Source organism: Microchirus variegatus (genome assembly GCF_963457635.1).
Source record: "Microchirus variegatus genome assembly, chromosome: 8".
NCBI lineage: Eukaryota > Metazoa > Chordata > Actinopteri > Pleuronectiformes > Soleidae > Microchirus > Microchirus variegatus.
This window is the reverse complement of record NC_139809.1, coordinates 16,207,270-16,231,916: the sequence shown is the minus strand read 5'-3', so window position 1 is coordinate 16,231,916 and position 24,647 is coordinate 16,207,270. Positions and strand designations below refer to the sequence as shown.

The 24,647-nt window shown below is 41.6% G+C and overlaps 1 protein-coding gene across 1 annotated transcript; it reads left to right on the top strand.

Annotated features, from left to right (window-relative positions):
• The first annotated feature begins 1,096 nt into the window (after positions 1 to 1,096).
• Positions 1,097 to 24,581, top strand: edc4 (enhancer of mRNA decapping 4). The gene is made up of 30 exons (XM_083893140.1): positions 1,097 to 1,243; positions 3,249 to 3,411; positions 3,506 to 3,617; positions 3,757 to 3,856; positions 4,002 to 4,188; positions 4,332 to 4,479; positions 4,851 to 4,955; positions 5,072 to 5,184; positions 5,299 to 5,382; positions 5,466 to 5,561; positions 5,681 to 5,780; positions 6,636 to 6,816; positions 6,916 to 6,982; positions 7,119 to 7,210; positions 7,421 to 7,596; positions 7,895 to 7,974; positions 8,079 to 8,244; positions 8,315 to 8,631; positions 8,714 to 8,944; positions 9,716 to 9,817; positions 9,901 to 10,044; positions 10,146 to 10,182; positions 10,337 to 10,484; positions 10,628 to 10,783; positions 12,260 to 12,375; positions 12,475 to 12,640; positions 15,536 to 15,722; positions 17,121 to 17,340; positions 19,727 to 19,890; positions 22,703 to 24,581. Exons 1-30 carry the CDS (start codon positions 1,159 to 1,161, stop codon positions 22,884 to 22,886), a joined length of 4,227 nt encoding a protein of 1,408 aa, XP_083749266.1. The 5' UTR covers positions 1,097 to 1,158; the 3' UTR covers positions 22,887 to 24,581.
• The last annotated feature ends 66 nt before the right edge of the window (positions 24,582 to 24,647 follow it).

The window sequence follows — 24,647 nt, the reverse complement described above, 5'->3', positions numbered from 1 at the left end:
AATGACAACATTAAGTACTTTTATGATTTAAAAAAAAAAACAATTTCATTGAATATTAACCATTAATATGATGTTTTTGGTCTCATTGCTATGCTTTGTATTTTGGTTTGAATTTCAAAGTTCAAATTTGTAACTGTTTTTGTGGAAGTGGTTTACAAATAAAGCTAACATATCGTTATAATTACTATAATGGTTAATATAATAATCATACAATATTCAAATAAACCTGCAGACTCTAACATGACCATATTATTAGGAACATAAACATTAACAACGTGTTAAAAGTAGTTTTAGAACTCCAGATTCTTTCACTTAACATGTTCATCTTCAGCTATAATTCATGTGTTCATCACATTCAGCAACTTTATGAACAGATCGTGGCGATAAGACAAAGCAGCCTCCCCTGTAATCAGTGGTGAAGTGAGCGCACTCAGCGCAGGTCTCAGGTCATCACAAGGTCACCGTTACTATCATGTCAGTCTCCTCTCCTCAATCATTCGTTAATACATCCATGATAATTTTGAAAATAAATGAATAAATAAGTAAAACCTGCTTTGTTGTAATTTTTATTTATTTATTATTTATTCACATTTCTCATTAAGTTTTCATATCACACAGTGACAGTAGCGCCGTTCCCGAGACACCACATGACCGCGCTTTGCTGTGCTCGTACACAGCTGTGACGTCACTCTGGGAAATAAGATTTGTCTGGGCTTTTTATGGCTTTTAGGAAGGTTCTTTTTAATATAAAACTCCATGAATTAAAAATATAGAATATAGAAATCTATAAAAGCCCGTGTCCATGTCTCGAGGTGTCCTGTGGACAATTTTACAGGAGTCTATTTTACTATTGTTCTCAATGAGAAATTGCCTTTTGGGCCCCATGAGTCTTTTTTTGTTGCAGTACCCACAGTGGCCACCATGACAAAATTGTCTTCAATGCAGAGGGGGCGGTGCTCTATCCATTTCTCCATGGTCAGAATTCGAGGTAGGAACCAATGACCTCACTCCTCCTCAAGTCGGAAGCTTAGCCGCGGACATGACGGAAGTTTAGACGGTTGCTCTGGGTGAACGGAGTGAACACTTGACAGCATCGCATCCTAAAAAGACACTACAATCTCCCCCCCAGATTAACCCAGTCTCCCCTTTCCCTCACCCATGGCTTCCACTAACATAGACATCGAGGGTGCGACCCAGCATCTCCGGGATATCCTCAAACTCGACTGTCCCGGTAACAGCGCCGGTGAGTTGGACCGATAATCAAAAGCGGTGGCTTCTCTAGGCCGCGGCGGCTAACCTTAGCTCGCCAGCTAAGTGGCTAACATGAGTTGGTTTAGCGCGCAGCTTTAAAACGCCGCTCAATAGCACTTTGAATACATGCAAACGACAGTCTTAACAATACAATGTGCACGTGAATACGCATATATTTACATTTATTTATGCGGAATACTGGTTTTGTTGTGATAAAAAGGGAATGTTAGGACGCTGTGTCTGAACTGCGTCGGAAAGTCCCAAATGTTAGCTTCGCAGCGAGCTAGCGTACGTCTCTGTTGAAGGAAAGCAGTTGTCTTATTGTCGGCGGCGACGAATATGTTTAGTTTGTTTGAAATGCCTTGTTTACACACACACTCTATAATGTGAGACTCCATTGTAGGTATTTCACCATATCGCCAAATGTAGTCAAGGATTTTTACTGCTATCGACGTTTAGCTCGAAACTGCGCACGAAGCTCAACGTTCTGAGATTTTTTTCCCCCAGATTCACTGTGTTTTGGTACCTCATGTAAACTACTCTGTCGTTGAAATATCACAATATTGATGCAGATATTGCAAAGTTGAAAATACAAATTCAAATTCTAATAGTGTGCCTGTACAAAAACCTACATTTGCATGCAACCTGGTTATGATTGAACCATAAATCTTACTTAAATATAAATATAAACTCAAGTTCTGGCATCACCACATTAAATAAAAAAAACTAAATTTGCATTACAAATTCAAAGTCACCTACATGTGTACAAATAAGCAAAACAACAGCGTACAGAAGGAAAGAGGTCCAGTGTTGTACTGAACTGGACCACATTTTTTTTTACATCATCTCCAAAGTTTTTGTGATTGGGTTGGTTGGTGGTCTTTTTTGAATTTTGTGTTACTGCCTTCCTCTGGATTTAGCCATTCATTACTTTGTGTCCTCACAGTCTCACTGCCTCTTACTTAATTTAAATTTCGCTCAGTGTACGTAAGCATATAAATAAAAGCTGCATTTTCACTCCAGTTCCAGGATTCACTATAATTCCAAGGAAATACTCGGAACCCTTTTTAAGGAACCGAATGGTTCCTGGCTGCAGATAATTGTTAATTCTTGTGTCTTTTCTCAGGGAAGATTAGATCAAGGAAGACTGTCTTTATTCCTGAGCAAGTTCTGTAAGGGAGACAGATATATGCGCGTCAGCCAAAAACTTTTAAATGGATACCTGTTTTAATGTTGAGTATGTTTGACAAAGTCCACATTGGTTGGTTGGTTGGGTGGATGTTGGTTTAATCAATCCATGAAATATCTATGTCGTGCTCCATCTTCTCTGTAGTTGCATGCACTCAGCTGTTAAAGTTTTGGAATATAGGGGGTGATGGAGCGGAGTATGGTATGATTGACATCTTGCAGACACCATTCTTCACACAGCAACACCATATTAACAGGCATTTAGCGTGAGCCTTTCTATTGTAGGTTGTGACTGTTTTGTCTATGCATATGCATGGTCTTTTGCAATACTATGAAGGGCTGTATGATTTTATATAAATATTGAATTGCTGTTATTTTTTGACTGAAATTGTGATTTTCATATGAGATGAAATGTTCATTTTCATAACTTTCCTATCTATTGTAAAAACGATTACTGTGTGATATTTGTGCAGATCTTCGGGAAACAAAGATGTTCAGTCAATATTTAATTTAAAATGGCAATTTGACGCACACTTTGGCTTTAGGAAGCATTGCACCTGCTGTGATTTGAAAATTGCAGTCGGCCGTGTTGCGATTTTGATAAAAAATTGATGAATTGTTCAGCCCTAATACTAATGAGTAAAGCAGTTGATTTGCAATGCCCTGTAATACAGTACCTCGTATCATTTGAGCTTGATAATTGTGGGCTAGCACAACTATTTTATCACCCCACAAGTACAGTCAGTGCACTGTTTGAGTTTAAAATTGTGTCTTACATTTACATATTCTCATGATGTGATGATTTTCAGATGCACAGTGGAGTGATGCTCAGAAAATACCATCTTTTAATGGAGAGCTGAACGGGTTATTGGGGGCCGCAGGCCTTCTGGGAGGCACTGACACGTCAACCATGTCAGACTCTACCCGACCCATCTCCACAGACCTGAGCACTGCTCAGGAGAGTCAGATCATGTGAGTGGGCTCTTTAAAAATCTCCAATGACACAGAGAAACATTACATGTTGGTGTCTCCTTGCAATTGAATCCATTTGCTGCTACTGTTTCAGTTGCCTTTCCGGGGATGACGGCTCCACCTGTATCCCCATCACCTCCAACAACGTGGAGATTGTGGCGAGTCAAGACTCCAGCATCAACAGCAAGGCCCGGGGCAGCAACAAGGTAAAAACTGGGAGCATCAGCTCCAGCATAACAGCGTCCCTGACGCCTAAATTGCAGGCATTTTTTTTTTACTATTAACAGGTCACAAAAAATACCTTTTCATTTGATTTTAAAAGGTGAATTTGTTTTTTTTGTTCAGGTGAAGATTCAGCCCGTTGCCAAGTATGACTGGGAGCACAAGTATTATTACGGCAGACTGATCGCTGTGTCCAACTCTTTTGTCGCCTATGCCATCAGAGGTGAGCTTCCCACACAAATGAGCTATTAATGACCGCTCTGCCTGAGCTTTGTACCGTCACTTAATGAAATTGTGTGCTGTAATACCCCCCCTCCCCTGTTCCCTGGTTTAACCGTTTAATTTAAAACAAACACTTGCTCCTGCAGGAGCCAACAACCATGCCATGATTCGTGTCCTGAGTCTGGATTTTGCTGAACGTTCACTACTAAAAGGGTTCACTGGAGGTGTCGCAGATTTGGCTTTTGCCCACCTGGACTCCTCCCTGTTGGGTTGTGTGGATGAAGCAGGCAACCTGATGGTGTGGCAACTCACCTGCACTGGAATCAAGATACTGTATCCTCATAACTGGGAAACGGCATGTGAGGGAATGCTTCTGTGTGGATGGGTGGATGTTTGGGCTTGTATTTGGATGTTTCTACCGTGTAATCTGTGAGCTCGTCTTCTCTTCCAGTTTCTTTAACACATGCTCCCTACAGAGATCAAATAGTGGTTCATATAAGACGACCAGATGACACTCCACTGAACTCCCAAAGACGCCTCATCTGGTGTCCGTTTGTCCTGGAGGACAACGAGGAGAACCAGGATGATGCCAGCCAGACCTTGGCTCTTCTGCACGAAGACAGGGTATCAGTATTTAAAATTTTTTTTTTTACAGAGTTTTTGGTTTGAAAATACAAACAAACACTTCAATGTAATGTTCTTTAGTTCTTTTCCTTTTGTAACTGAAACCAGTTACAAGAGCAGAGGAAATGGTTGGAATTCAGAGTTTAAATGTGTTGACAGCCCCAAGCCTCGAGTTAAGTTCATGTGAATGATCTCATCATCGTACATCGGGAACGATCCGCTTCATACAATAATTCTATCCCCAGAAACAACATCTGGGCTCCAGGTTTTCAAGAATACAGTCTTGTGTTTACCCGAATTACATCAGGAAACAAACAGAAACTCTCCAGTACAGATCATTTTTTAAAAATGTTGTCGCTGGCCTCTTCCAGGCCGAGGTCTGGGACCTGGAGATCTTGAAAGCCAACTACAGCAGTTGGCCCGTCGATGCTGCAGACGTGAAGGAAGGCGTCATCATCGTGAAGGGACATACACAGGTACCTAATTATAAATACATTAAACGGTGGTGTAAACATGTCTCATTTAAGTTGCTTAACATGCACAACAGGACATGTGAAACTGATTTTTTCCCCCCCATGTCCTGTCTCTGTAGCGTGTCAGTGAAGGGGCCTTGTCTCCAGATGGAACTGTGTTAGCCACAGCTAGCCACGATGGATACATCAAGTTCTGGCAGCTGTACATAGAAGGGGGGCAGGACAAGCCCAGGTGAGCTAGAAGTGTAGATGTGTTTTCGAATGTGTGTGGTTGTCCATTTTTGGCCTTTTCCTTTAATCTGGTTTTCTTTTTTTCTCCCCTTCCCTTCACCATCTTCTTATCCAGATGTCTACATGAATTGAGGCCACATGGAGGGCGTCCCCTCTCTTGTCTTCTTTTCTGTGACAACCACAAGAGACAGGATCCAGAGTGAGTACACAAGGGCTCACGCAGAACATGAAAGACATCGCTGTTATTTTCTCTTTTTCACCTATGTTTTTTTGTCATTGCAGTGTACCTTTCTGGCGGTTCCTCATTACTGGAGCAGATCAGAACCAGGAGTTGAAAATGTGGTGCACTGTTTCTTGGACCTGTTTACAGACCATCAGGTTATCACTTAAACTTACCCCCCATTATCAGTTAAAATTATATTACATTGGCATTAACTTTGGCATAAGCAGATTTATTATTTAAGGTTATTAATGATAAGCATGTTGTGCTCTCACAGGTTCTCTCCAGATCCGTTCAACTCCTCCGCTCTGCCTAGTCTGAAGGCCAGTCTGGACCTGTCCGCCGAGTATCTTATCCTCACGGACGTACAGAGGAAGGTCAGCACCACCTTTCACAAATGCTCACATAACACAGTTTTTCCACTGTGGTCCACTGTCTAAGAGTTAGAGACTGAGGGTAATTGTGAATTGTAACTGTGTGCAGATTGCAACTCATAATTACAGAGGTGTTTGCATACCAGACATACTGTTCTGTCTGATGTTTCCTCTTTCCTTGTTGGTTTATTTATCGGTTTGATGCGGGCGGAGCTGTTCTTTCTCTGCTTTAAAACACAAAAGGCTCACTCTGCTGCTATAAAAACATGATAGATAAACATGGTAGCCTTTGTACATCGAGACCCTTGCCTAAAGTTTACATTGAGAGATTATGCTAACAATAATTATTGGGCTGGTAACGTAAACGCACATTAGCGCATGGTGTGGTTCTATGGCGACTGACTGGACAAAGACGCGTGCGGCGCCATGTTTACACATCGCGGCATCGGAGTCCAGGCACCGTTTGCCAGTTAGCTATGTTAGCGTGCAGCGCTACAAATAACCAGCGTACCTGTGTACTGCGTATGTGTGCCTCTGTTTTTAAAGTTTAGCTTTACTTTAAAGACTCATTTTAACAATCGGGAGTCAAGTTTCCAGCACTAAATAATAATAATAACAACCCAATGTTTAAGTTTTAAAGTGATTCTCCACTTATGCATCTACAATTACGTGTAGTATATTCAGGTTCTACATGTTTTACACGTTAGACCACACATGGGAACACATTACATTACATGTCATTTAGCATTTTCAATTGAGTACAACCAGCCAGGGGTGGAGTACACAGCAGTAGCGGTCTTAACCACTGAGCTACCCCTGTCCACATGAATTCAAATTAAACGTGACCTTCCTCGCCAGGTTCTGTATGTGATGGAGCTGCGTCAGGACCTGGACAAAGGGAAGGCCAGTTTCACAGCGGTGTCGGAGTTTCTGCTCACGCACCCCGTGCTCAGCTTTGGAGTCCGCGACGTGACCCACTGTCGACTACAGCACACGGAGGTCCTTCCTGCAGAGGAGGAGAGCGAGAGCATGAGTACAGGTGAATGTCATCTACACCCACACAGACACACAAAACCCTGCTTTTGTCTGATCGCTTTGTTAATCTAATTAACACAACATTACTCTTATTTTCTTTCAGAGGGCACTCAAGGACCCACAGAGTCCAAGTCTGGGATCCAGATCAAACTCTACTGTGTTCACACTAAGTAAGTTTTCACCCAGCAGAATAAGGCGGACACTTTTCCAGTCACTCAACCAAGTGCCGAATTACGAAAGACATTGCGGGCTAACGTGATTTGTCGTAAAATTGTGTATTTTGTGTGTCTTGTGGTTTGTTTTCAGGACTCTGCAGGATGTACAGATCTGGTTTCAGCCTCACATGCTCTCAAGCTCTGCAGGCTTCCTGCCTCATTCAGATTCTCAGGATGGTTTTGGTGCGTCACGGTCTCCAAGACTTCAGAATCACAACTAATAGATACTAATATATAGATATTGATATCAAATTTGATATATTATTGTTTAATTGGTTAAATAATAAAAAAGTTATCGGTGCCAAATTATTTGAAATATCTGGGTCCACATGCTGCACTCTGGTCAAATATCTCCACAAAGCTTAAGTCCTTGTGTGTGTGTGTTTCCTGCAGGGTTTTCAGACCATCTCACTGACCACAGCTCTGACAAGGAATCGGGAAGCGGCTCCCAGAATGACCTGAGGAAGATCCCGTCTCTTCCTGCTCCCGCCGACTTCCTGTCAAACTCCGCCACCGGGCCAATGCCCAAGCTGATGACTCCCGATGCCTTCATGACGCCGAGCACTTCGGTACGTGGCCTCTGACTTTCTTTTCACTAAGTGGTCAAAAACAATTCAGCCGATGCAGGTTGCGCTTCAAATATGTCTTCTGCACTGTGTGGACGAGATGGAAACGGCACTTTTCGCCATCTCTGCTGATCTCGCTTGCGTTTCTTATCAAAGCCTGTCAAGCTAACAGTTCTACGAATACCTAATGGTCAAGTGCTAAGACACAACCAAAATCTTGTAAATAGACGGCCTTTGGAGACTTTAAGTTAACATGATATGCAATGTAACCCTCACTGTCACCTTTTTTCTTGTCCTTCAGGTACCTCCCTCCCCTGGCAGCACTTGCAGCAGTCTGACCATTGTCACCGCCATCAGCAGCAACTCTGACTCCACTAACAGGTCAGTTCTCCTTTGCAGCCTCACAGTCATTAAAACTAAGCTGTAATTTGAAGATATTTCCATCTTTTATCACATAACCTGAACGTCCGTGTCTGTGTGCACAGAGGGATGGATGATGTCGGTCAGAGTCCAAACAGAGCAGAGTGCAGCAGTAGTAGCAGCAGCAGCAGCAGTAGTAGTAGTAGTGGTAGCAGCGTGACACTCTCTGCCTCTACCAGCACCCCGAGAGCTACTTCCTCTGTGCTGCTGCCTGGACTGGAGAACCTACAGGTGAGCACCGACTCATTCTCCTACACCGAAAACGTGTGTGCTCTTACTGAATTATTATTTTTTTTTCCAGTGCTCTCTTCCTCTCCATATGCAGGCGTTGACATCCCCCAGTGCTCCTCTTGGACTTGACAACCCTCAGATTCTGGACTCTCCCCTCCTCCTGCCGCCGCTGGCTTCTCCGACCAGGGCTCGTTCCCCTGACGTCATCTCCTCGGCGTCCACAGCCATGTCCCAGGACATGCCGGAGATTGCGTCCCAGACCCTGCAGCTTCAGCGTGGACTGGTGTCCAGCCTGGAGCCCTTACCGCTTTCTGCTCTCCAGACGGACAGCATGGCCTCGGCTGCTTCTGCTCTGCACCTCCTCACGTCGCCACGCACAGCCAACAGGTATGCCGATGACCAGCAGTAATGGTGCTTATTGATTCTTATCAATAACTTAAATTAAATCAATACTATATTTTCTTTTAAGCTTGTTATCCCTGGAACTCGGCGGTGCAGATGGACCAGTAGGTGGGTCTGTAGAGACAGAGCCCAGACTCAGCCACACTCCATCTTTATTGGAGAATGCCTTGTCACAGGAGAACCCTGGAGTGGGCGGAGGTTCTTCAGATGGCGGCGTTAGCCACACACCATGGCCTGCTGCACCTGACATCACCAGAGAAACAAGGAACAGTCTCAGGGATAATGGTCTGGGAGACTGGTAAGAATCTCCACATACACATTTACACACATTTAACAATGACAAACATACACTACTGTTCGAAACTCAGACTTTTATTCGTCAAAATAGCAAATTGAATAGAAAATATATTGACAAGATTAGAAATAATGACTTTTATCCAAAATAATTATTTTGCTTTCGTCAAAGAACAGGTAGAACTGTTTTCAGCTGTGATAACAATTATATCCGCGAGAAACGCGCGCAGATATTATGGAATCGGTCTCGCGTCCACAGATGCTGCAGAGCTACTGCTTTGTTTTACACAGAATGTGTCTTTGGAAATCATTGAATATACCTTTAAGTACTCGACTAAATACTAGTATTTGTCAGTGTTGAGTATTGTGTGTCTGTTGGTGCTGCACATATTGTGGTAAAACTTTGTTGGAAAAAATTTATGGAATCAGGGAAGTGAAACTTAACTTTGGAAACAGGAACAGGACATGTTTTGGTTATGACATATGCGACACCAATAGATACAGAAACTCTTAAGTCTTATTAGGTATCATGTTTTCCGAAATGAAAAGAGTGAACCATCAGAGCAATAGCGTGCATATTAAACAAAGGTTGGTATTTCATTCCTCTTAATGGAGACTGTTGTGTCTCTAATGGCAAATCTCCATTTGCCACACAGAGGTTTTGGGATAACCTGCCGAGACAGTTTAAAGCTTTAAAATAAAGTAAATAGTGAAACAAAATCAAGAAAAGCATTTAATAAAAAGAGGTTTCTGTTATGCATCTGCTGTGTTGTAGTTCAAGAGACGAGTCAAAGGACAGACACCTGAGTTCACCTTACCACCGCCGCTCGTATCACCTCACACAGAACGACAGTCAGGACACTGGTCCAGAGCAGAGGTAACACTTGTTTATATAGTTACAGTACATGTGGTAAACCATATGCTTAATGTGCCTGTTTTTTTTGTTTCTTTCCCTCCCAGTGACCCTGATGATGAGGTGGCCAGCTTGGCATCTTCCTCCGGGAACTGTGGCTCTCGCTCTTCTCACAGAATCCCAGTGAAAGACTGGAAGTCTTCGCCACGAGGCTCGCCCAAAGTAAAGAGGAAGTCAAAGAAAGATGATGGGTATTTTGAGATGGTTCTGAGCATTTATTAACAGCTTAAATGCACATAAATACATTTCCGGATTCAATTGCTGATTGTGTTTCTTTCTTCCTTCCACACAGTGAATCCTCTCAGTCCAGACAAATGGAATCTGCTCAAGTAAGGCGCAAACAAGAAACAAGACAACTTGTTTTTGGAAACCTACTCCTACTAATACTTTCCTAGTATTTTACTAAATAAATGTAGTCATTCATTTTTTTTTTTTTACCCACATATATTGATAAATGCCTGCTCATTCTCCTTCTGCTCGTAGATGAATGCCGAGGTGCAGGACGAGCTGCTGATGCTCCTGCGTAGCCAGCAGAGGGAGCTGACTGAACTGCGTGGGCAGCTGGAAGCCATGCAGAGCTCCATTATGGCCCAGGTGGATCACGTCCTCTCCAACCACCAGGAACAAGAACGTATCCTGACGCAGCAGCAATGAAAGTGTCATGAGTAGTAGCAACATGTTTATGTCTAAATATCTATGCTTCTTCTGAAGGACAAGCTAAAGACTCGTGTTTACAGTATACAATTTTTGAGCCTTAACCCTCGGTGACCTCAGAGCGCAGACTGGAACGAGTTTTGGCAGAAAGTCGGAATCACCAGCAGCAGCTCCAGGATCAGCTCAGCCAGCAGCTTAGCCATGCCCTCAGCTCCGCCCTCACCAACCGCATGGACAAAGTGCTGCGGGAGGAAATGAAGAAAACCGTCCCACAGAGTAAGGACAAGCACAAACCAAACATCTTAAAATGCCTTATTTGAATTTGCTAATTACATTGACAGTTCACTGAGAGGGCTCAAATATTTACAGAGGTTCTATGGGATATCTGCGACACTCAGAGGTGGAGGAAACACGACCCGTGCTGAATATAAGCGTTGCTCATTCACATTCAGTTCCAGCTCACTTACAGTGACCACCAGAGACGGGTTCTTGATCTGTTCATCAGAAAGAGCTTTATTCACGTACGAGGCTAAAAATCCCCGTCCTTATGGCTAACGCCGTCCTACAGTCTTCATCCAGGAAGGCATCAAGGTTACTGGAGGTGTTATAGAATAGTTCATGAGACATAAAAGCATCCTCTTATCATACAGGAATTTAATAATGCAGTTAAATCAACAGCTCGATAACGTCGTGCAGTTTTTATATGCTGCAGGTTCTCGTCACTCGATACACAATGTAAAATAACATTTTATTACCTTAAAAACATCCGGCTTTTACAGTTTGCAGACAACATCCTTATCTGCAGTTAAAGAAGAATGAGACTGTGTGGTTAAATGTTTAACTGCCTCTTCAGTTCAGTCCAGACTTTTAATTTGTTGTACTTTGAGGAGGTGAAAGAAGGAGGAGTGGCATTCCATTCATAAAAGAAAACTCTTTCGACTGAAGTAGTTTCTTAATGCGGAACTTTTGCAAGTTTTTCTCTCCAGAGCTCCCCCTAGTGTCTACCCTGTTATCCTCACTGTCGTAGAAATTCCCCGCCGACTTACTTAAAACATACTTAAAAGTGCAACGGCAAAAATGCGGCCACTTCTTTTTCACCAATCGTCTAAAATAACTTTCGCTGCCTTGATCTCATAGCCAGTACCTGGCCAGATTGTGTGTTAAGTGCCGTATAGCAATTTGTGTTCCTCACAAGACCTCAGATTTAGTCGACAACAAGACATTTAACCAGGAGTTAAATGACTCCAAAGCTGTGGAACTAGAGTAAAAAATCCCACATAAACACAACATTTGAGAGCATCATTTAAAAGTTTTGAAATTATTTGAATAATGAAAACAATTGTTTTTCACAGCCCTACTTGACACAGAACTTTTTATATTTAGTTCCAGAGTGAAAGAGCGTGTCAGTGTCAGTTTGATCAGTGGAACGGGAGACATGACCTGATTAAAGGAGCGCGACACTCATATTGTTGGCTGCTCAGAAATGGACAAAATGCAGGCCAGATTGTTCATTAATAAATCAACTGTGCTTGAGATCATCTCGGGCTTAAGTTAAATTAAACATTACAACTGAAGTTTGCTGGACTGAGACACTGAAATGAGGTTGTCTTTTTCAGAGATGTTTTCTTGCTTCGCCTCTCTTGCCCTCTAAATAGAAAATGAGACGTTTTACTGCTCCTTTGATCACAGGCATATTTATTATGGGATGGCTCTTGTTAATCTGTCTTGTTAATAATTCTTTGTCCTCTGCAGCCATCTCTAAAAGCCTGGAGCCTGTGACGGGTCAGCTGAGCAACACCATTGCTGCCAAGCTGACTGCCGTGGAGGTCACCCTCAAGGACAACGTCAGCAAGGTGGTCAAGTCCAAGGTAGGTTGGCCGTCTGACTAACTTCCAACACCACCTGTGTCTGAGTTTCCTTCTCGTTCACCTCATCACACAAATCTTTCTCTTTTTTTTGTTGTCCAGAACACGACGGACGCGATCGGTCGAGCAGCGGCCGAAGCGATGCAGGGCCCGATCCAGGCGGCGTATAAAGACGCTTTCCAGAGCATCGTCCTGCCCGTGTTTGAGAGAGGCTGCCAGTCCATGTTTCAGCAAATCAACGACAGCTTCAAACAAGGAACGCAAGAATGTAAGGCACAATAAACACAAAGAAATATAAGAAATGAAATGTGTACGCAAGGCCAGAAGATGCTACTCCTGCTGCTTTAATATACACTACCGTTCAAAAGTTTGGGGTCACCTATAGTCTAATTTTTTTTGTGTTTTCCATTAAAAGTCACACTTTTATTCATCAACAGCGTTGCGAAATTAATAGAAAAATATAGTCAAGTCAAAATAATAATCTAGCCCTTCAAACTTTGCTTTCGTCAAAGAACCAGCAAAACTGTTTTCAGCTGTGCTAACTAGGGATGCACCGATCCACTCTTTTTCACTTCAGATCCAACACCTGAATTTGGATATCTCCTGATACCGATAATATTGCTCAGGATGTTTTGATATTATTATCAGCAGTGTTGATTTTATATAAGGCTTTAATAAACTCCTTTATACAGGAAAGTATGATATGTAAGACTTTTACGATATTTACAGCGTCTTAATAGACCTCTGGCGAATCATTGATTTAATTATTTGGCATTTTTTCCAGCGGACATTTTGGCCGGTGACATTTTTTGGCCGGCCAAATTCACGTGACAATGGCCAAAAGCCGGCATATATATACCGAACGGATATATATCCGTTCGGTATATAAACGGAGTCGTGCGTCTCATTGAGACACGCCTCCGTTCAGGAAATCCATTCCACTTTTTGCAGCCAGCTAGCAGAGCAGTCAGGGAATCACCTGTGGAGACATTTCAGCAGACATTAAAGCACAGACTTATCAGATCGGAGATCTCTCTCTCTCTCTATCGGAAATCTCCGATCCGTCAATTACGTCTGTATCGGAACCCCGATACTGAATCGGATCGACCCCATCCCTAGTGCTAACATCATTGCAAAAGGGTTTTCAAGGGTTTTCTAATCATCCAATAGTCTTCTAACGCAATTAGCAAACACAATGTACCATTAGAACACTGGAAATGGGCCTCTATACACCTATGTACATAAGTACATTTATGTTACAGTTATTGGAAAAACGTGATTTTCCTTTAAAAATAAGGACATTTCTAAGTGACCCCAAACCTTTGTACGGTAGTGTATAAAAAGTCTGGTCTCTCTAGGGTTAGAATAAGCGTTTTATATAAGTATGTCGTCTGGGTGAAGGCCTTGCTTTAACAGAGGCGTACTGTGCAGATGAAGAATAATGTCATTGTTAATATGTGAAGGCTGTTGTAGTTTCCTGAAAAGGCAGGAGTGAGCAGATGAGTCCCTCTTTTGTTACAATCAGTAGTTTTATCCTTCGATCTCCCTAATTCTAACACATTTCAGACCTTTTAAGTTGTCAGATTGTCTCCTGACAGCATTTCCTGGTGGAATGATCCTCTGTTCTGTGTTGGTTGTTCCCTCTTTGTCGACATCAGTGGCTGTTTATTTTTTTGAAGTCTGATTAAATTGCTCTCTCTTTCGAGAAAGCTCAGGGAAATCATTTGTAACGTTGATTTTTCCACAGTGTTGATTTGTTGATAAGCGGCTTGTTTGTTTGTCTGCGCTCAGACTCGTTCACGTCCACCCCAGGAAGCTGATGTTTTCAAATTTAACCGAGCCTGTCATAATCTGTACGCACTCGAGCAAACACAGCGTGCAGTAAATAGGGAGTGCTCCGACTTGAGCTTATCTGAGGTTAGAACAGTGATATTGATCTGAAACCGAGCCTGAAGATGAATGTGGGTTTTACATGTTGAAAGTATCGAGTAACAGTTCACAATTCCTGCTGTTCTGTTTGGTATGGGATGTTAAGTTTATGATCAACAGGGAACAAGAAACACATCCATGCTGTGTTGTGCCTTTGGGTAAAGTTTGTCTTTGGATTCTATTAAGAAAAAAGGTTCATTATTGATTTTTAAAAAGGTCTATTTTACCAGTTAGCAATATGTTTCTGGACTGTGCTGTCCTTGGCTGCACTAATAACAAACAAACAGTAAGAAAATCAAAACTCATGAGTCTCTGCTCCATGAAATCAATTTTTTTTACTTCCCCTACGTCTTTGTGATTAAACCAAAACAGTCTCTTAACAATCTTGATTTATCTGGCCAAATTTCCACTTCTACAGCATCGCATGTTTCCATTTATTTACAACTGAACTTGAAACAATATTAATTGGTATGTTTTTGTACTTTAAAGGTCAGGTTTATTGATGCAGCACATTTAAAATCAACTCCTTTTGCTTCTCATCTCTTAAATGTATGTACGTATATGTGTGTGTGTATGTATATGTGTGTGTGTGTGTGTATGTGTGTGTGTGTGTGTGTGTGTGTATATATATGTGTATATATATATATATATATATATATATATGTGTATATATATATGTGTATATATATGTGTGTGTATATATATATGTGTATATATATGTGTATATATATATATATGTGTATATATATATATATGTGTATATATATATATATGTATATATATATATGTATATATATATATGTATGTGTATGTGTGTGTGTATATGTATGTGTGTGTATATATATGTGTGTATATGTATATGTGTGTGTGTGTGTGTATGTGTATATATATGTATATATGTGTGTATATATATATATATATATATATATATATATATATATGTATATACGTGTGTGTGTATATATATTTGTATATATATATGTGTGTGTATATACTGTTACTGTTAGCGCACAGTGCTGTTAACGATGTTAATGTGCCCAGCACTATATATAAATAAGCCGTAGGGCGCTGCAGCTCTGTAGAATTATCACTGCTGCCCTTTCACATTACACTCAGCCATTTGACTCAAAGTTCATGTTAAAAGTAGCCCTCAGTGGAGCTGTGACTGCATTTATGAGGCGTTTGCTCATGTGAGGCAGAGAAATGATTCTTCTTTTTTTGTGTGTCACTGCAGACATCCAGCAGCTGGAGACTCACATGAAGAGCAGGAAGCAGAGAGAGCAGGAGACTCGGGACCCCATGGTCGGCCAGCTCCAGCAGATGATTGACAGCTTCCAAAGCTCCACCGACCAGCTGGCCATTAACATCACGGCCAACGTCCGGGCTGAGGTCCAGCACCAGATCCAGATGATGGTGGGAAAGTATGTATCCTATCGATCCGTCATTGATCACACCTGGGGTTGGATGGCTGCTAATGAAACGTCTGTGGTCTCACTTGAAAAGAATGGAGACTACGGCTGCAGCTATCCAATATTTATGTCATCGAGTATTCAACCAATTATTTTTCGATTAATCGAGAACGCAAAATTATTATTATTTGTTTTATTCATGTATTGTTTTAATCCGATTACTCGATTAACCGAGGAATAATCGGCGGGGTGATATTTTTCTTTTTTTACCTGCCAAATTCATGCGACACCGGCTTATTCTGGCTAACGTATACCAAGGTCATTACTGTTCTCCTCGGCGAGCAGGCTAACTCCTGGACAATAATGCTCACCTGCTAGCTGGCTGTAAATGGTGAAATGGAGTTCCTGAAGGGATCGTGCATCATTACACCACGCCTCATTGAGACACGCCTCCGTATAGGAAATCCAATCCACTTTTTGCAGCCAGCTAGCAGAGCAGTCAGCAAATCACTTGATTCCGATCTGTCAATTACGTCTGTATCGGAACCCAGTACTGAATCTTATCGGCCCCATCCCTGCTAGTAAGCTCCATTAAATACGCTAACATCAATGTTTACGTTAGCTTGTGCTGGAAGTTTTAGCAACTGGATGCTTTCGGCTCAGATACTGAATCACTGAGGACGTGCTTTTTACGGCTCCGGCTCCACCCTTGTGCCTGCTGAAATCCGGATGTGCGTCTGCTAAAACGGTCCGTGTGGAACAATGATCCCAGAGCTGAACAGGCTGTGCGAGATTGGAATTAAACGAATGTGCGAGGATTTTTTGAGACTCCACGTTTTGTCCTGTTTTTCTTCCTCTAGTCATAATCTTTTCTTTGAGCGCTCACTGTAACAGGTTATTTAATCTCATCACTGCCGTTTCCTACAGTCTACTATGAGCTGTCACTCAACAGCTGCAAAAGAATCCTGCTGTTGACTCATTCTACTCTCAGTAACTGATGCAACAGCATTGATTGATATTCTACGCTGATGCTTTTAATACCAGATATGCATATTAGCGTGTATGTGCCTATGCCAGCAGTCCTGGACTTACTCACTGCCTGTCTAGCAGTTGTGTAATGGATTGCAGAGCAGAAACAAAGCAAAGCTTAATCTTGCGGCTCATGTAAAAACATCAAGTCTCTTGTTCCCTCTGCAATTAATTTTCTGGCCTCTAGAGTTGTACCTATGTTTGTCGTGGGCGAAGTAGTTGACCAACTAAAACTTCAAAATCTAGGGAAAAGAAATGACAAGGCCTGACTAAGCTGAGCCACAGATATTAATATCTACACTGGTAAAGTAGAATGAATCGAATACAAGTCTGTGATGGGAAATACTAGAAATATGCTTCTTCTTTTTTTCCCCTCCACAGTTTGCAGGAGTCTATTCTTAGCCACGTGCAGAGAATTGTCAAAGGGGAGGTGAGCATGGCCATGAAGGAGCAGCAGGCAGTGGTCACCTCCAGCATCATGCAGGCAATGAGGTCAGCGGCCGGAACACCCGTCCCCACAGCGCACCTCGACTACCAGACCCAACAGGCCAATATCCTGCAGCTCCTCCAGCAGGGGCAGGTCAACCAGGCTTTCCAGCAGGTAACAAAAACACCAACACACACATTATTATTTTTGTGCTGTGACTTCCATTCATTTGGACAGACTCAAACAAAGCCTCGTACTTGACTGTAAACTAGTTGATGGCTAGCCCTAACTAAGTTTAAGGAGAGTCTACAAATATGGCTCCATAACACTGGTCAACACCAAATTTATTGTTAAAGTTTTTTTCCCATCTGATTTAGTATCATTTTGATGTGCTGAATCCAAAAATCACATTGGTAGGGCCCTATGATTTCCGTGTTAACGGAATCGCGGACGGAATCGCGGAATTGGCCAATAAAAACGGAATCTAATGTTAAACGCGGAATATCGCGGAAATTGACATAATGTGACTGAAATGCTGTCATCGTGAGGAGAAGGAACGTTTGTCTGGAGAAATCTTCCGGGGAACTCTCATTCGTGGCACCACCCGTGCATCTCCTCACAAACACTCACCCGGCCAGGGTCTCCCCCAGTGCGTGTTGCTTGTTTATTTAATTTATATACACTTTTTTTTTCTAAACCGCGGAACAAGTGTGCTGCGCCCGCATGTAACCGGCGAGCGTCTCCTTGTCCAGGTGCCGATTGAAACTCAAGTCACACCATCAAATACGCCATTATTACGGTTATATTTTTATTGTCAATAAAGATGTTATATTTAGGAATGCACCGATAATTCGGCGGCCGAAACATGGCGAGTAAACTGTGGAACATCGTCTGTTAAATGCTGGAAAGTCTCTGCGCAAAAGTGAAACTTATGAACTCCCCGCGACTTTCACTTCACACCAGAGAACATTCTCTCTCTTTGAACAGTTAACTAAAGACATCGGCTCATCTGATGCATCTGTTATTGCCTTAATTGCAGAGTTGTATGGGTAATAATGCGTGTAGAGAAACGATCCAGTCGGATACGGAGAAGCGCAGGGCGCAGGAGAGGGAGAAAAGTACAGCGCAGGGGCGGTGCGCAGAAATCCGTCTGCACCAGATGAGGGGGCACTACCACTTTTTTATTTATGTTAATTATTTTACTTTTAAATGTGACCAACATTGCATGGCTTGTTTTAAGATTCACTGGCATTTACTTAATTAGGATTTAACTTAAGTCAAAACAATTGAACAATTGAGAAGTTAGTGGATTCAAGAAGAAAGTTGCATTTCAGTGGACATTTTATTCACCGACACAAAAAGCACACATTCTATGGTGGTAAAGTAAGTATAAAAGGTAAATAAAAAACAGAATAAAAAATAAATAAAACGGAAAAAACGGAATTCTAAAAAATGAAAACGGAAAAAACGGAATTTGGAAAAAAATAAAACGGAATTTGGAAAAAAATAAAACGGATTTCATAGGGCCCTACATTGGTTTTGCTCAATCAGGTCAACTTTCTGAACAAAGATTCATATTTGTTTTTTAACGTTTTTGTTTACATGTACACGGGTAGTTTCACGTCATATGATGCAAAATTCTTTTATATTTCTTGCAATTCCAAATTCTGAAGATTTTGCATGTGCCAACTTATGACTAATTGTTTTTTATATATATATATATATATAATTGCAAGTAAATGAAATGGCATTCAAATAGAAGATCTTGCAAAAATAAGCCTGACATATTCTGCTACATCTGCGGTGAATACACCATTGTTTCGAACAGGAAGCTTTTTTTTCTCCCAAAACCTTTTTTGGATGTGAAATATTAACGATAATCAACTGATGTCACAAAAATGTAATCAATTTAATGAAAAGGTTGGCTTTTTCTTAATCAAATTAGCATAAAAACCTGACCTGATTGAGAAAAATGGCTGATTAATTTTTGGATTCAGCTATGCAAAATGGTCCTGATTCAGTTAAAAAGACATAGACAACTTACAATGTTTTATTATTTTTTTGTAACTCCATTATTTACTGTACAACTAACCAACTATTGTTTATTTGAAAATAGAAGACATTTGCAACAGCTCCAGGACACTCTGAACGTAAATGTGATATGAACGTATATGTTCTGCCTCTGTGTAGGACCAGGTTTTGGTCCCCATTAGAATCTCTGGTCCAGACAAGGATTGTGTTTATGCTTGGAGGTGTAAATAAAGTTACCCTAACTTTAACCACTGCAACCAAATGCCTAACCCTGACATAAACCTAATTCTAACCCTAACTCTAAAACCAGGTCTTAAATCCATAAATGGCTATGATAGCTTTGAAAGCCACTATATCGCTACTGTATCACAGGTCCTGAAGCGGAAACCCTCTCTCCATATAAATGTTTTCCTTATAACTTTATACCTGAACTTGCTCTTGCTCAAGATGCAGTCAAAGGTCTGTGTAACTGTTTGAGACTGAAGGAAAACACCCCCCTCTCTCTCTCTCACTCTCTCTCTGTCCCCAGGCTCTGTCAGCCACAGACCTGAACCTGGTCTTGTACGTGTGCGAGACCATCGACTCTCAGCAGGTGTTCGGTCAGCAGCCCTTTCCGCTCAGCCAGCCCGTGCTGCTGTCGCTCATCCAGCAGCTCTCGTCCAACCTGTCCACGCGCTCCGAGCTCAAGATCAGGTGAGGAAAACCGTTTAGTCATTGCTTCCTCCTGGATGTTTGCTGTTTTAAAACCTCTGTACCCCGACGCTTCTTTTGCGTTGGTACAGTTGTTGCGCAAAACTTCCTCTAGAGGGCACTGCCAAGTTGCAGGCAAGCAAGAAACATGGCGACCGTGGAAGAGGTTATTTTATTGTGCTTGATCCGAAATGAACAGAAACGCAAGCAGATTTTGCAGTTGTGGAATTTAAAGCATTGAATTTAAGTCGTCCCATTAACGTCATATAGAATAGAGGCATTTAATTCTGCAGAGATTCTCTCTTCTTTGTCGTTTTCCTGACTAATCGAACACGTGGATCTCTACAATTTCCGGCGTTATTACTCTATTCCATCATGAAATGAACACAAAGTATGGACTGTCTGTTGCGTAGATCATAAAAAAATATTTAAATATTATTTACACCACACACTACTTCACACACACAGACACACACATCATCCTGTGTTCCAGGAGGCGTAGGCTTGTGTCGATGGCATGTTGACCTTGGCATTGTTAGCTTTTCCCACCTTTCTGACCCTACTTTTAGTCCCATTTCCTCACAAAGCGATAGCACGAACTCTTTTTTTCCTGTGCTGTTTTCACGTCTCCCACACAGGCTGAGTCCTGCGCCTCCCTCCATCAATAACATAGTCGGTCTTTGCCTAAACTTTTGCTCCCAGCCTCATATCCATTGTGCGTCCATTATGCGCCGTCTCCTGGGCTCTAAACAGTGCTAAACTGCTGACCCCATCACCCGGCTCTGTCTGTAGCCCGGGCTTCATGGCTGCCGGGGGAGCTCAGATCATCTCCTGAATAGCTCTGCAATTTTTTGATGCTCACCATTCCGTGCCTTCCCTGTCCTTGTGTCGTTAATCGTCTTGTTTTTTTCCCTGCCGTTCTCCCCTCCAGTACTTTGTCTGCTCTTGTAACTCTTTCTGATGTGCTGTTGTCCTCAAATTTGACATGGAAATGAGCAGTAGGAGCTGTAGAGACAATGAGGGGCGGGAATAAAGTCTCTTCTTTTTTTTATACCAGAGGTGACGAAAATAATTAGTCAGGGGAAGGAGGTGCAGGTAAGGGTGAGAAGAACTAAATGTCTGATGTGGCACAGGAGCTAAGAAAGAAAGCAGCACTCGCACAGTTGAGCCGGCAGCTAGGAAGACGATCAAGGACAGCGTTTGAGATGCAGACAGTGAAAGACTGATGGAATAGAGAGAGAGGGAGAGAGAGAGTGATACTTTAACCCGTTCTCTGCAGCTGCTCCAAGGGTCAAAATACACTGCTTTTATATTTGAATGAATTAAGTCTCAGATTTATTATACAGCTCTATGTAGAATAAAGGCAACGGCCTGTTGTGTTTAATTAGTTTTTTCATTATCTTCTCACAAAAAGAGCCTGGAACCAGCGACGAGATAAATCATCATCTTTTAAAGAGTGAAGGAAATATGCAAATGATCCTTTTCCAGCATCTTCTAATGCTCTTATTGCTCCGTTATTATAGTGTTTACAGTAGAGGTGGGACATTATATCTATTTGGTGATATATCGTCGTCCTTCCTCACGATAATCGATACGCCAGAGCACATATCGATATCTGTATTAACAAATTAAAGCGACATTTTTTATCTGTTGTGACGATCATACACCTGTTGTTGTTGTTTAATTCATCACAGCCCTCATCAGCTTTTAGCATCGCTCCTGCTAACTCCTGTCTTAGCCTCTTTCATGAACCGATATGTGTAATGAAGTGTAATCATTATGTCCACCAATGAGACTTCTGTAACTGAATGTACAGAACAGATTCTGGTTCAATCTGGGGATTGAATTGAATTGAATTGAATTGAATTGAATTGAATTGAATTGAATTGAATTGAATTGAATTGAATTGAATTGAATTGAATTGAATTGAATTGAATCACTTTACTTTATTCCTTCCCCCGGTGGGGAAATGTAGATTATCGTCCAAGAAAGAAATTTGTAGATTTTGCTGGTGACATTTCTCCTGACTCCAGTTACCTGTGGAACCACTATTGACGCCGTCTCTGTTTCTAGACGTTCAAAAGTTTGGGCTCACTTATACAATTTTTGTTGTGTTTTCCATTAAAAGTCGCACTTTTTTTCATCAAGGGTTGCAAAATGAATAGAAAATATAGTCACATTGACATATATTAGATATATAATATAAAATATAATATTAGAAATAATGATTTTTAAAAATAAAGAACCAGCAAAACTGTTTTCAACGGTTTTCTAATCATCCAATAGCCTTCTAACGCCATTAGCAAACACAATGTACCATTAGAACAGTGGAAATGGGCCTCTATACACCTATGTACATATTCCATTAAAAACCAGACGTTTTCAGCTAGAATAGTCGTTTACCACATTAACAATGTATAGAGTGTATTTATGATTCATTTAATGTTATGTTCATTGAAAAAAAAGTGCTTTTCCTCCAAAAATAAGGACATTTCTAAGTGAGCCCAAACTTTTGAACGGTAGTCCACTAACACACACACACACACAGCAGGCTGGAGCTTTTCCTGCTGGGTTCTCATATGTCCTCGCTTGGATGTGATGAGGAAATTTGAGACAGATCTGGCAGGAAAAAGTCATATAAAAATGTCTGGAACAACCATTTGTGGACATTTGCGTCCTCGCATACATACTGTCCCTGTGGACAGTTTCCTGAAATAGTCCAGACTTTTGGTGTGTGTCTGAGAAGAAGCTTGTGTTGGAAGTTGTATCATGATTCTTCTTCTTCTTCTAACAACTTCTCTGTGTCTACGCGCAGCTACCTGGAGGACGCGGTGATGCACCTGGACGACAGGGACACGCTGACGAGGGACCACATGTCGTCCATGTTGGCTCAGGTCAGACCCAAGCTCTTCACCTTCCTGCAGCAGGACCCTCACAGCCCGCTCAGTAAGAAGGCACGGCGCCTGATAATGATGCTGCAGGGCCTCGTCACCCACTAGTCGTCCTCCCCCTCCCCCCCTCTCCTCGTTTAGAGTCTGAACGTAAGTTCCCACCGTTTTTGTCCAGTTTTTGTTCAAAACTTTCACTTTAAAGCCGTTTCGCCGGAGCACGAGGACGACGGAGGCTCCTCCATGAACAAGTTTGAAACTTTTCACTTGGTTGAAGATGACGTCCTCCTCATGTACCTTTCAGATCATGTCCTACTGCACCAGTGAGGCATCACGTTTAAATAGTGGACTACTTTTGTTCCCCCCATATATGCACACACATGCAAGACGGTGAAGTCTGGACACAGAGATGGTTGCTGTTTGTCGAGGAGACTCTTTAAGTTCACTGTAGATTTCCTTCAAACCCTCCTTTGCTTCTGCTGCTCCCCTTTTTGGTGAAGTTAAAGACTGTCTCGGAGACGGGAGCCCTGGTAACTGTGCTCCTGGACAGGAATTGCAGAATTGCTTGTGTTTGACCTCACGTCAACAGAACGTACAGCTGAGTGGTCCTAGAGACCGCACGTCACCTTCTGATGTCATCCTTTCACCTTTTTTTTAAAACAAAAATCTTTTTTCGTTACTGGACAAGGAAAAGGGAGTAATTTCTTCTGTTATCCTCGGAGTAAAGTTCATGCAGGCACCTTCGACGTCTTCAGTTTTATATCAAAACAGAGCAAAAATAAGCCAGAATCTGTCTGTGAGGGTCAAGATTACTTTTTACTCAAACGTCGATAGCATTTTTGTCTTAAATCATTGTTCCCCGATGGAAACAAATACAAATAAAGGCTGATAAATAAGTTTAATAAGTATGTGCGACGGCCCTTCAAAGTAATCGGTAGATTTCCACTCTGCTCTCCATGTTTTCTCCATGTGACGGCCCACTTTTCATTTATATATATAAATATATACATATAATGACATGTAGTATTTGTAAGACCTGTATACTTGCTTTAAAAAAAAAACAGCTTGTCAAAACTAGTTATTGAACACGTTATTATTATTATCAGGATATTCCAAGTAAAGTGGTGTAGTTGCGTCTCACACGCTCTAGGGGGCAGCACTTATTTGGACTTGCACATCATCCTCCTCTAAAGCCTGCCTTGTTGATTAAGTTGTGCACTCACTCACTCACTCGTTAGTTCAGTGAAATCATTCCTGCTCTCTCGGTATCTCATCATTGCGTCGTTTTAAACACAGGGTTCAGACGCACGTTTGATTGTAAAGGAACAAAAAAAAGGAGAAGAAGAAAAATAGACGTTCATTTGACTTTGTTGCATTTTAGACTCGGATAAGGTGGATTTGTGTAGCAAGTGCCTTATTGTATTATTCAACCTGTTCCTGTTTCTGTTCCCATTCAGGGCCTTTAACGTCCCAGCCGCAGTTTCCATTTAACTTTGAAGGCGTTACATTTAGTTCCATTGGAAATAATAATAATAATAAAGATTATAAAGACGTGTGGTGAGGCGTTCACAGTTGCATTAAGAAGAGAAACCTGTTTTTTGATTTTGTTTGGAAACTTGACGGATATTTGAATGCTAATCATGTCAGTGGATGGAAAACAAAGAGAGGAAGTTAAAGAGATGGAAGGTTTTGACTGTGAAGGTCAGGCTTCACTCCGTCACCTTGGTCTCCTCTTGTCCATTGTTTGTTGCTTATGTTTATGTATCTTTTACAGTTTGTTTTACCCTGAACATTTTTGGAATAAAAAAAGGCTTGTTCAATTTTTTATTTTGTCTTTGTCGTTGGTGATGATGATGATGATGATGATGATGA